This window comes from Grus americana, chromosome 5 (genome assembly GCF_028858705.1).
Source record: "Grus americana isolate bGruAme1 chromosome 5, bGruAme1.mat, whole genome shotgun sequence".
NCBI classification, from domain to species: Eukaryota; Metazoa; Chordata; class Aves; order Gruiformes; family Gruidae; genus Grus; species Grus americana.
Window position 1 is genome coordinate 18,605,719 of NC_072856.1, and position 12,730 is coordinate 18,618,448.

The 12,730-nt window shown below is 44.2% G+C and overlaps 1 protein-coding gene across 12 annotated transcripts in view; it reads right to left on the reverse strand.

Annotated features, from left to right (window-relative positions):
* Positions 1-4,936: 4,936 nt before the first annotated feature.
* The window catches only part of BRSK2 (BR serine/threonine kinase 2), a 330,006-nt gene continuing 322,212 nt past the window's right edge, over positions 4,937-12,730 (reverse strand). For 6 of the 12 annotated variants that reach the window (XM_054825941.1, XM_054825938.1, XM_054825934.1 and 3 more), the window contains one exon: positions 6,754-7,025. In XM_054825941.1, the coding sequence (XP_054681916.1) occupies positions 6,802-7,025 (224 nt within the window). In that variant the 3' untranslated portion in view covers positions 6,754-6,801. Of the gene's footprint in view, positions 6,296-6,753; positions 7,026-12,730 lie in introns of those variants that run through there. The other 6 variants (XM_054825943.1, XM_054825940.1, XM_054825939.1 and 3 more) reach the window with 3 other exon arrangements.

Sequence of the window (12,730 nt, forward strand, 5' to 3'; positions counted from 1 at the left end):
GAGCTAAGATACTTTCCAGTTTTTAAACAAGTGTCTCTCTCCCCTCCCTGTTGTTTTCTGTAATAAGAAACTCTGAGCTAAATCTGCTTCCTTACCAAAACATTCTGCCCTTCTATCACCAGCTCACATACAATTGGTTGTACACAGCTGAAATGAAGCAAAGGTAGGGAGACCAGTCCTGCAGACTTGCATATGGAAGACAATCCCTGTGCGCATTCTGCCGCAGTATTCAAGAAAATGCCCGAGCCTGTTGGATTAAATGTACTGTCTGAATCAGCAGGAAGAAAGGCATACCTCATAACAGTAGGCACCAGAATTAGCTCTACCTGGAGGCCTTAAGCAAGTTTTGCTGTCTTTACAAATACTAGTCTTTGCCTATGCCTAGCATGAACCATTAAAGCTCAGTCATTTGCATCAGATCGCTTTCATTAAAGCCAATCTGACTATTGAGGAAATTTCCATGCATCACTTGCAAGGCTTTTGTGATTTGCATTAGTGCTCTCAAACACAACTGACTTCCTTCTCAGCCGCCAAACAGACTGTACACTGACATGTGGCAACGAGAACTACCTTCATGACTACCGGCTCAGCTGCTCATTTAATGCACATACACAATTTATTGCTTATATAGCACATGTCAGGTACTGGCTCAATTAACAACAGTTCACCTTGAGCACAAATACATTTTTCATGTATGTCTATATCTAAACAAAGTTAATATCCACATGTGCACAGACAAACTAAAGTCTTATACACTTGCCTTGTTTTCAATTTACACTTGGAATGTCATATGCTGTGTTGGTTTACCCAGAGGAAACCAGACAGATGAATGTTAAACACAGTAAGTTTTTTAGGTACTGAGTCCAAGGGGCTGGGCTCTCCAAGAGAACCAGAACCACAGCAAATGAAGGACAAGTGTCACAGCTCACGGCATCTCAGCAGCCATCACCTGGTAGAGGGTTTGGACAAGGACAATAGCCCCCACCTGACAGCAGAGATAATCCAACTACCTCAACCCCAGAGGCATACCAAAATCCTCCACTGCATTTACTATTTGCCTTCAGATTTAAGCTACAAAATAGGAAGGGTGTTTTGTAGAGAAACTCAACTCACTCAGAAGCACAGTCCCTCCTATGCACTACAGATAATAATATAGCATCATGTAGCTAGAGGCTGTGTTACAACATGGCCAAACAAGAAGGCAGAGTAAATGTGGGTAGGCCCTAAGCATGAGGTCCTTCACTTTGCAAACTCAGTATTTTCTTCTTATAGCTTTTGGATACCATAATTAGTAATACTGAGGACCCTAACTGTGAAAACTACTGGACATAAAAAGATCATACAAGTTTATGAACATTTCTGAAAACATAGGAAGAGAGAGAGAAAAACAGATATAGAAGAAGCATACACCTGCTGCCATACTGCCATTAAATCCCATTCCCCTGTATTACATTCCAGCCCAGCACATCCTTTCACCTTCAGAGCTGCAAATGATACACAATTCTGGGTTTCCAGTCTTACAGAGACCAAACCCTGCAGCACTTGTGATTCCCCTCATCTTTTGATCTTTGTCAGCTGCTCCACTCCCCTCATGCTTCTGCTCCTCCCTCTCCTTTGGTTTTAGCAGACCAATAAATCCCCAAGGACCTTAAAAACACTCTTTTTCCTAGATAAGAGTGTATTTTGTATGAATAACATGCATGACATTGAAGTGATTGCACTCCTGTCCCCCTTTGTGCCTCTCCAGCACAAACACCATTGGGACCTCCAGGGCATCTGTGTCCCTCCTGCATCCCCTGTGGATGCCATCTGAAGTGCAAGCTTTCCCCCCCTACCACTCCAACAGGTGCTGACATGAACACCAACTGCCAGAGACACTACCTGCCAGAACCACTGCCTCCCAGAAAACGGTCTGCTACAGCTGTGAGTCTCGCACCCTGCTGAGACCTTACTGCAGCAGGGATGTCCTTGTGAGGCACCTCCTCTGTCACCCCTGCCTGGAAAGCTTCAGCGCTTTATCAACATCTGCACTACCCCAACACAGAGCTCCAGAGGCTGATGCACACATCTGTGGAAGATGCCACAGGCCACAACCATTCCCATGACACCCCTGAAAGATGATAGCTACTGTGATGCTCCTAGTATCTCTGATGGACCCTTTTCCTACTAGTGTACACACCCTCCCTGCACGCTGCTATTCACAGGATGGCCCAGTGGGACAGACTGCTCCCCACAGGCCTGTGAAACAAATCCCTGGGAAGCAACTCCAGCTGCACCCCGCTACAGCCTTAAATGGTGGCAGCAAAAACAGGGAGGCAATGGGGTGGTGACTGTTCCTCTTACTGCAACAGGGCCTGCAAAAGGACACTACAGCTTGCCCTCGTAGGGTGGCAGCCGCTGGGGGCCTGCCTGTCACGGTGGAAGGTTTAACGGGTCGTGCCAACCAGCCCCAGCCACAGCCTAGCCGGCCTTGCCCCGCAGTGGCTCCCCCGTGGCCGGGGCAGCACCACAGAACCTTCCAGACGGCGCCTCGCTGCGATGGTCTCCCCGCATGCCCGGGGAGAGAGCTGCCCCAGGCCAGGCTGGGCCCGCCTCGCCAACCACCTCGCCAACTGCCCCACTCTGTCCCACGGGTCCTATCTGCTCCGCTCAGCTGTCCTCCAGTGGGCTGGGCCGGGCCCCGGGAGCAGCTGCCGTGGTTGCTGCCCGCCTCCCTCTGCCGCCAGCCACTCGCCAACGGCCGCCACACACACGGGACTCCCCCTTCCTACCTCCCCCAGCGGCGCTCACCCCTGTCTGCCCCCGCAGGCGGGAGATCCGGCCTGTTTTGGGGCTGCTCTGCCGGGGCTTTCCACAGTGTGGCTGAGAGGGGACACTGCCAGAGGCGGCCGGGACGCGGTAAACGCCACGGCCAGGGACTCGAACACCCACAGGGATGGTGGCGCAGACCTGCCGTGGGCTCAGGCCAGCCACGTTTACCCCACCTGCGCAGGGAAGCACCCACACACGTCTCAGTTTCTCTTGGGCCAAACCTCTGAGCCCAAGACACAAATCGCCATGCTCTTGTGGTAACCTGGAAGAAGTTACAAACCCAGTGTAAAGGTGGACACCCAAAAGCCGAGAGAGATGTGTGACGAGCCAGCAGCCACACGAACCGACCGACCAGCCAGCCAAAAAACCCTCAAACCCAACGCAAGCCGGGGACATACCTGATAAGCTTTTTCAAATGTACGTGACTGAGAGTGTTTCAGGCAGGGAAGGTGGAGAAATCCTTCCTATGCTAAATCTGGAAGCAACGTGAGAAGCTCAGGTTAGAGATGAGAATGATCACAAGCAGCAATAGTTTTTGGTACAGTGGTTTCCATCCAGATCAGATCTAGGGGGTGTGTCATTACTCTGTAATTTGCATTAATCTTTTTTAACATGTTACTGTGGAAAACCAGGCCTACAGGGTTGAGCCGTCCTCACTCTTTGCCTGTACATGGCGTGTCTATGCTGTGTCGGTGGAGTACGCTGGGCGCAGAGCTACGGAGCCCAACGCTGCAAGGAGATGTCGTTAGTTCCATGGCCGGGAGGATGGTGCCTTATGTGCCGGCCATCTTCAGCTCCTTTGGCATAGAAAGTCGTGACATGGTACTTACTGGGTCTGGCAGTGGCGAGAAGTTCATTTTCATGGACATAAACAGCACACTCAACAGCTAGTATCTTTACTGAATGAATTTATTGGTTTTTGAACTAAAGTTGCTCACAGTTATTTAACAAGGGATACATCAGATTTTTTTGTCCATTTTAAACCATTAAATAATGTCAGTTTGTGTCTGTATATGTGTGTGTGCGCGCGTGTGTGTCTTCAAAGTACAAAATAGGAAGGATAACAAGAGGTATTGCTTTCATTTATTCTTATATCTTGTGTAAGTAATCCCCTTCCTGCTTGTACCACATGGGTTTTGCTGATATAGGTATTTTTAAATTATTATTATTATTTTGTATTGAAATCCCAGCCTTTTGTAGAGGTACAATGTAACAGAAGCATCAAAATCTATACACAAGGAAAGAGAAAAGAGGGAAAAGAAGGACGGGGGTGATGGGAGGGGAGCTCGGAGGAGAAGTAGAGAGAGGGTGGAGGCAGGAAAGACAACGAAAGCAAAAGAGACTAATTTACAGCAATGTCATGCAATTAAAACTGCCCCCCTCTCCTGCACCCTTGCCTCCCCCCCTCCCCAGCCATCACCCCCTGGTGTCTGACATGCACACAGCAATACGAGAGAGAAAAGTTTAAGAATAGGGAAAATAAATAAATAAATAAAACAATAAAATAAAATAAATCCCTCCCATTTGGGGGAATGGGGAAACAGGGCAAAAGTCAAAGGTCTTTGCCCCAGTTGTGTCTTTAAAAATTCTTTTTAATCTTCAAACCTATGTACAAGTAAAACTGGTCCAAGAAGGGGAAAAATGATTAAAAAAAACCCAAACCAACAACAACAACAACAACAAAAAAGAACTCATCCAACATTATCATTAAAAAAAATAATCTTGCGATACAACATACACCCATAGGAACCCAACGAGCAGCAATCGAAGGTCATAAAAGAGCTGAACACTAATGCTAAGCCTACATTCTTAAAATCTCAGTCAAGAAGTACTTCTCACTGTGTTTTGTCTTCCACGCGTAAAACCACGGTTTTTTTTTTTAGTTTGTTTAACCTTTGAGCTTGGGCCAGAATAAGTTACACTTGGTCACATAACTCCCGAGGAGGAGGAAAAAAGGCGGCGATTCTTCTTTCTCAACATCACAAGATGAACACTCACGCGGTTTCTGTGTCTTTTTTCCCCCTCCTCCCCAAAATAAATAAGAATCAATGTTGCCTCTACACAGTTATTAAACAGAAGATATATCTAACAGCTTATTTTTTTAAATATATATATGTATATATAAATAACCAAGACCTAATAACTGAAACAAACAAAAAAAAAAGGTCCCCATCCACCCAATCCCACCCTCCTCCCCTTCAAAAACAAAACAAAACAAAACCTTTATAAAAATATCTTGCAGTAATTTTTAAAGTTTACAGTAGCTTCGTGATTAAGTCTCCCATTGCCCTGACTCCACCTTGTCTTGCTCTGATGAACTAAGTGCCAGTGATTTGCGCACACACACACACAGGAAATAAAACCCAAGAGAAGTCTCTTTTCTTCCTCCTCTTCATCTTCTTTTTTTCTTTTTTTTTCTTTTTTTTCTCTTGTTTTTTAGGAAAAAATCACCCAAGCCAATAAATGAAACTGGTAACTTAAAGAAATAATAATACTGATACCAATGCAGCACTAGCAACACAACAATTGCCTCTAAATGCAGGGTGTGGTGGAGGATCCAGCTGGCTGAAGAAGGTCCCAGCGCGGTGGCACAGTGGCAGGGAGTTGACAGGTGGGGAGGAAGGTGTCGAAGGAGGAGCAGCAGTAGCAGCAGTGGCAACTGTGCCTGGTGGTGGGAGAGACAGTCCTTGGCAGAGTCTTGTCCCTCTTCTTTGCTACCAGAAGTTGCCTTTTCCCTAAGTTTTAATGTTTTGTTTGTACATGTTTATTCATTGAACCCCCTCTCCCTCCTAAGTTTACTCCTTTCCCCTTCCAGCAGGTCAAAAAGCAAAATGATATAGTATAAAAAAACCAATTGTTTTGTATATATATGTATGTATGTATGTGTATTTATATATAAATATACACACATATATACATGTATATATATAAAAAAAAGGGGCAAAAGAAAAAGAAAAGGTGGTGGGGAGAAAAAGAAGATTAAGAAAATCACGTGATGAAGCTCCCCAATATTGTCTTGGTTCAACGCTTAGTTTTGAGTTGCTCCTGGCTGGTTTCTGATGAGAACGCGCTCTGGATTCATGAAACACTGCGCTCCCGCTACACCCTTCTCCTTCCCCGCACCCTCCCCCTCCGGGCTGAGTTCACCTGCGCGGACAGAAGTTGCCAAAGGTAAAGGTTTCACTCCAAGAATTTGCAACCTCCTTTCAGCTCAGACTCTGCAATCCCATAACTGAGCAGATCTCTCTTGTGGAGCACCAAAAAAGAAAAAAAGGGGGGGGGGGGGGGAAAGCAAAGCGTGCATTGGGGAGGTGTTTGGGGAGAAGCGGGGGAGAAACCCACTTCCTGAAGGGAGAGGGGAGGCTGGGAACCTCAAACAGGACTGGTCCTTGGACAGTCTACATCGGTTGCCTTCCGTCAACAAGTGTCCGCAGAGCACAGAAGGTGAAGCCGTGGCTGACATGTTAACTTTTCGGGATAATTCCTGGTAGCAGAGCGGAAACAAGTGGTGTCGTCAGAAACACAGAGAGAGCATGAACAGAACAAGAAACAAAACAAAAGAAAATGAAAAATAATAATAATAATAAAAAACCCAAAAAATCAGGAAGGAGAAAAAAAGCAAAACATTCAAAAAAAGGGAGGAAAAAAAATCAATCAAAAAACTACAACCCAAGATCTGGTGAACTGGGTTTGTCATCTGTGCTACCTTTTCTTTTCTTTTCTTTTCTTTCTTTTCTTTTCATTCTTTCATTTGTTTGTTTTTGTGTTTGTTTCTGAGATATATATTATATATCATATATAAATATATATATGTATATATATACAGTCATTCCTTCATACAAAATTTGTCTATAGACAGTTTTGTACTGTTGTGGCAAGGTATATACATCCTTCTAGTTTAGACGCTAGCTTGCTAAGGAATATTCTTTCATTCTTTCTTGCTTTTTTGTTTTTGTTTTTTCTAAGTTATTTAATTTTTTATGTGTTTATTTAAGGTTGGTCTTGTAGGCCGACTGATGAGACCATCTTTGCCTTGTCTTTGCCAGCAGGGTACTTATTGTCTCCTCTAGACCCATAGTCATTAGAACCGGAATCGCTCCGCTTGCTGTTTGCGCTATGCTTGGTTGGCGTGCCGGGGGGATGGCTCACCTGCCCGTTCTTCTCGTCTGAAAAAAGTTGTTTAATTACGTCAAAGAAGTTACTCAATGGGCTGCCTGGGTACACAAAACAGAGGAGACAAAAAAAGAAAGAAAGAAAGAAAGAAAGAAGGAAAAAAAAAAAAACGAGAGGGAAAGAGAGAGAAAAAGAGGAGAGAGAGAGAGAGAACAAACAAACAAATGAACAATGGGGTTTTTAACGAGAAGAATATGATGAGGAGATCCAGAGCCACGTGCGTGGGGGTGTGTGGGGGATGAAGACAACGAGCAGGAAGAGGAAGAGTGTTTAGGATGGGACGCCTACAGAAATAAAGAGGCTGGGAGCATAAAGCACCTAGGGGGAAGGTCCTAGTTTTCTCCTGAGTGGGGGAGCATTACTGTCTCACCTAGCAGTAGGACACAGTACCGTGTGGCTGAAATAGTTCAGTCTATTACATGGAGTCACTGGGCCACTCTGCACTGAAATGTCAGTGAATGTAATGCCGGATATAGGCAAATCCTATCTTACTGCTGCTGTTACAAACACGGGGTATTTGTACGTCATCGCCAATTGATGCTTTGCTTTGCAGCCTTGCTAAGCTCTCTGGCTACACCGGGCATTAGGCTCTCTTTGCTTGCCTTTTATTTCTTTCTGAGTATCTCCTTGCTCACCTTTCAGTCACTAAGCACAAAGCGCCTGAGTGCTGCATGGGAAGCAACTGAAAAACAAGCTACGACTGACATGAGTATTGCCATCTGCATGTGTGGTTTGTGGCTTCTACCTGCAAGCTTCTAAGCACCTTTGGATCTTTCTTACAACAGGTACCTGGAAATGAAGATGCTGAATGCATTGCGGAAGCAGGCTGTCATGCATCTAACTATTTCTGGGACCTACCAGGGTCAAGAACTACTTCCTCATTGTCCTGAATTTATGTTCTCTCTACAATACAGCCTCCATGACACTGACATTCACTCCAGTGGAGTTAGGAGCCAGAAAAAGGTGTAGGGTTGCGTGCTAGTAGAACAGGTAGCTCATTATGCCAGCCACCAGAGCAGGTTGCAGTATTAACATGGGTTGGGCACTATGCACATGAATACAATCTTTCATGCTATTTGGAACTCCAGGTAGCAGGGTTGTGTGCTGTTAATCTAGTCCTGTGTCAGAGGATGTGTAGAAGGCCATACCTGAGGAAAGGCTCTGGGGTGCTACTGAGGGAAAGGGACCAGCTACTCCTGGAAATGTAGCCTTTTCGGGGCATTTCTAGTCCCTTTTAATTCTCTTGGATTGGGGGATTAATCCTGATCAGACATAGGAGGGATCACAGTAAATTCCCTGAACATGGATATTGAAGGTGGTTTTTATCTAACATACACCGTGGAGGTGATGCCTGTTTGCGAATATTTAAACCCCATGATGCTTTTCTCAATATTGGTACCGTTGGCTCTAGTGTTCTAACAAATCCAAATCATTTATATCACACCTAAGTAATTTCATTCTCCAGCTCCCAGAAGGAAATGGGCTCCTTGTATCTGCCTTCCAATGCTGTGGTATGCTGTGAAGAGTGGAACCTTTCATCCCTGAGTTGGGAACGTTCAGCTGGGAGCAAAGGGGTTTTTTCATAGCAGAGATTGCCATTTATCCACAGTTGGTGGACAATGGTAATATTATATTGGTGGCTTGGTAATATTATATTTCCCTTTACTTTCATTACAAACATAAGCAAACCAGTTACTACAGCAGGCAAGTACTTTCTGTGCACGGTAACTTGTCTGAAGAACTTCTTGAGTGCTTTCTTATTCTCCAATGGAAAATGCTAGACAGACATCAACTGCTTTTACACAAAGAAAGAGGAAATATATAGTATTATTGCCCTGCAAAACTGAATGTGTTACTGATTTTTTTTCCTGCCCCATGCTAACCAGCAACCCAGGTAGTTGCTGCTTTCCTCTGCATGTGTACAGGCATTGAGAAAAATCAAATGGCTGGCATATACAGTGAAGGATCTTGGTCTTGTTAATCTAATTCATTCCTTGTCTTCCTCTACTTGCTGCTTTGTGGTTAACTTACTGCTGGCTCTGGTTCTGTCTGTGCATTGAGTTACACTAATGCCACAAGCAAATGGCTGTTAGTTTCTGGAAGGACATCATTCACCTAACTGACTGAAGCCTTAGAGATGGGCCCAAACAAACAGCCAGGCAAAGCACATATCCCAACTTCTGGCTAAGAAGAGAAGGGCTATCAAACTCTCAGTCGTTTCAGGGTCAGACCTCTGCGAGCTCCACCTGCTTCCTTCCACATGCATGCAAATGCTTTGGAAGGGGAACATCTATTTCACATCTATGACTTCTATCTCAGAGATTTCCCTAAGCCTTCCTAAAACTGTTCTAGGTTTGTGGGCGCATGCTCTGCTCGGACTCACTTCTATCTGCTCAGATGCATTTCTACTTCTTTTAGGTGGATACTCTTTTTCAATGAAAAGAAAAAAGAAAGCAAACACTCAGCCTTGAATGCAGGAATGTGGGCAGATCTGGTTCTTATGTGGCTTTGGACCCCTCATCTTCATAAGCAAATGGAGTCAGCAGAGAGAATGAAAAAGAGCACTGAAAAAAAATGCTGGAGAGGGAAAGGCTGCTAAGTTGGGAGAAAAGGGGAGGGCAATATCTCTAGTTATTCAGCTGACCAGTTTATTCAACAAGCTTAGAGGGAAAGAAGAGGGCAGAGTAAGCACGGCTCTGCAGGAATCGGGGAAGTTTTTTGTTTTCATGTAGACAGGAACAGTAGACAAAAGTACAACTTGCAAGAATGGAGAAATAAAACATTTTTAAAATTATATTAATATATCTTGTATTTGCTGAGTCCTGATACAGGATTTTTAATCTTCCTATTAAAATATGCAGCCCCTGTTTCATCCACCCTTTCTCCTCCCCATGCCCTACTGGCTTTCAAGTGCCTGGAGATTTACTGCAGTGTAAGTATTTAACAGAGTGCTTTTCTTTGCCAGTATCACTACTGGATTCTTTACAATCAGCATTTTCAGGTAAAATTTTAATGGGAGGCAAGAAATCCTTAGGGATGTTTAAAGAGAGCTACTGAAATATAAAATAGGCCATTTCACTAACCCTTTCCTTCCTTTGCCTTTTGTAGTATCTGGACTTGTAATTAAATACTAAGTAATAATGCTCTCCTATCCTGCAGTCAAGAAAGAACTGATCCTACACTAAGCAATACAATCACTGCATTGATGTTGTCTACATGACAGCTTGTTAGCCCACTCTTGGGCTGGTCTAAGTATTGGTCTTTGGATAGACAAAGCGTCCTCACATTTTTCTCAGGAGATATGTGAACATGGGTCAGCTATGCTGGAAGCATGACAACGGTGTGTGGTGTTGCTCCTCTTAGTTCTCAGTTCCCTTTGGACTTATACATTCAGTAAAACAAGACTTGAAAATGCTGGTGGTGATGGATTAGAACAGCTTTTTCAGCAATCTTCCACTCCTAGCATTCAGTGCAAAATGTGTGATAGGCTCTTACACCTCTAAGTCCATATGGGGGCCTCAGAAAGGCTGCCTCTCTTATTTCAGAAAGTGAGATGACATCCCATTTCCTCTGGACAGGGATGGAGGTTTGGCTCACTGATTCTTCAAAACTTCCCTGGTGTTTCACGCATCTGTAACTAAGGTCTTCTTTCCCCTTGAGAGCAAATGTTCATCAGCACAGAGCAAAGAAGGCGTGAAGGGTAGCAAGGGTGAGAAATTGTGAGAAGGGTCAGAGGCAGAAGGGGAGGTTCAGAGCATTAGGTTAAAATCTGTTAGGAGATGGGTATGTGCATTTTTGAGTTAGATCAAGGAGCTGTATGCTGCAAGATGTGGAGGGGGAATGAGTTTGAAAACAAGCACTGAAGCTTATGAAAGGGTCATGTATTGAAGGGATGATAGAGAAATATATTTCTGGAGAAGGCATTGGTTTGTGGCACCTGCGTGCAGTACTGTCACGGCCAAATATCACGAAAGAACTCAACACTGTGAATGCATTTGAATATAACAGGCACTAAAAGGAAGAAACAGGGCTGGAGACAGACACAAAAATGTAAAAGGAGGCTGGGCAAGTGGTCTGTATCAACTCTCACAGTCCTCAGTATTTCATGTGCTGTTCTTAGGCAGTCTGTCTGACATTGACCTAGCCCCACTGGTGTCGCAGGTTTGAGAAGCAAAGTGGAAGTGGATAAATCTGGTAAGAGAGGAAAGAGAAAATGAGGTGATTCACTCCAGGCACCAGAAGTGCCACCAGGAAAGGATGCACCTTGCAAAGACCCTGTTCTGACCTTGTAAAAACTCTGCCCTGACCTTGCAAAGACCCTCAGAGTTGTCCATGGACAACAACAAGAGGTGGTGAACAAGCAGCTTCAGGACAAGCCTGGAGGCTTCAGTCACTGATTAGAGCCTGCTGTTTTGTAAAATTTTAAGACAGGCAGATAAGGACTTCGTCCTGTTTTCATTGAAGCAAATAGCAACATTCCCATTGACTTAATGGAAGCAAACCCTGAGGCTCTTCCTTCTCCTGTGAAACCATCCCTCTCAAGTCTATGTATTAATGCACTAATCCTTGTAGTGCTGACAAAACCAATATACCATCTGCGGGATTACCCTCTGCCTTTCCTTTCTGTATAGCTGAGAAATTCTGGGTTTCTACATTTCTAGCTTAGGCTTTGGGAGAAGGTAAATGGGAAAAGATAGGTCTCCACTGGAAACAGAGACCCCCTTTGTCAACCTGACTTCCCATATTCCTTCCCCTGTTGCTTTAACATTCTTTCTGACTGTCTTCTGCCTGCCTTTGCTACTGAGGTTTTCTTCCTAATTCATTCCTTTCTCTTTAACCCCTTGTCTTTTTCATCCCTAGCTTGCTCTGTATTTCGATAGCAGCTGTGGTTTCAGTGAATCATGTAAAAAAATCCAACTCCTTTCACATAAAGCATTGAAAAAGTCCCTTGATGGGTGATAATCCATTCCCTTTCAAACCCATTTTGCTACTTTGACAGAGTTCTAGCTTTCTTTGTTAAGACTAGGCATTTTTTGCCTGTTTGCTTGGTTTCTGTTGGCAGAGTCCCTTCTGCCTTTGAAAACAGAAGACGTAAAATATAGAACCCACTCCAAGAGTATATGCAGTGCACGGGATGACAGAAAGATAAAAGTGGCCTATTCCTCTTTGTTTAGTTGTAACATCCTGTAGGGGTCTTCCTCCAGACTGAAGAGCCCCTAGCCTAGGCATTGTACAAATACAAATCAGAGAGATGCCTCAACAAGCTCACTGACTACTAAAGAAGGCTACAGAAAGAATTTTTTGCTCATTTAATGGTTGGATGTGTGAGGCTTCCCTCTGGACTGGAGAAGGGTGACAGAAAGGCCATTGCAATGTCTTGCTGGAGGCCAGAACTTCCTCCTAGTCTATGAACCCATTCTAGGCCGCTTGAAGTGAGCTGAAGAAACTGCAAAAATCCCGAAACTCATACTTCTCTAAAAATACAGGAAGTCAGCAAAGCATTTCAAGAGACATGGATGTTTTTTTTACTGGATTTATAAATTGTCACAAAAGATTGACCAGAACAAGTTTTCCCATTTATTTTTTTCCCCAGTTAGTTAGTTACCTAATGGGACAGTTGTTTTGATTTCATTTTAGTTTAGGACTAGGAAATGGAGACAGACAGTCCACAGAACAACTCCAGTTTCTTAGCAGGACACCTGAATTACAACTGGGAGAGATGACTTCCAAAGGTAAGAACAGAGCT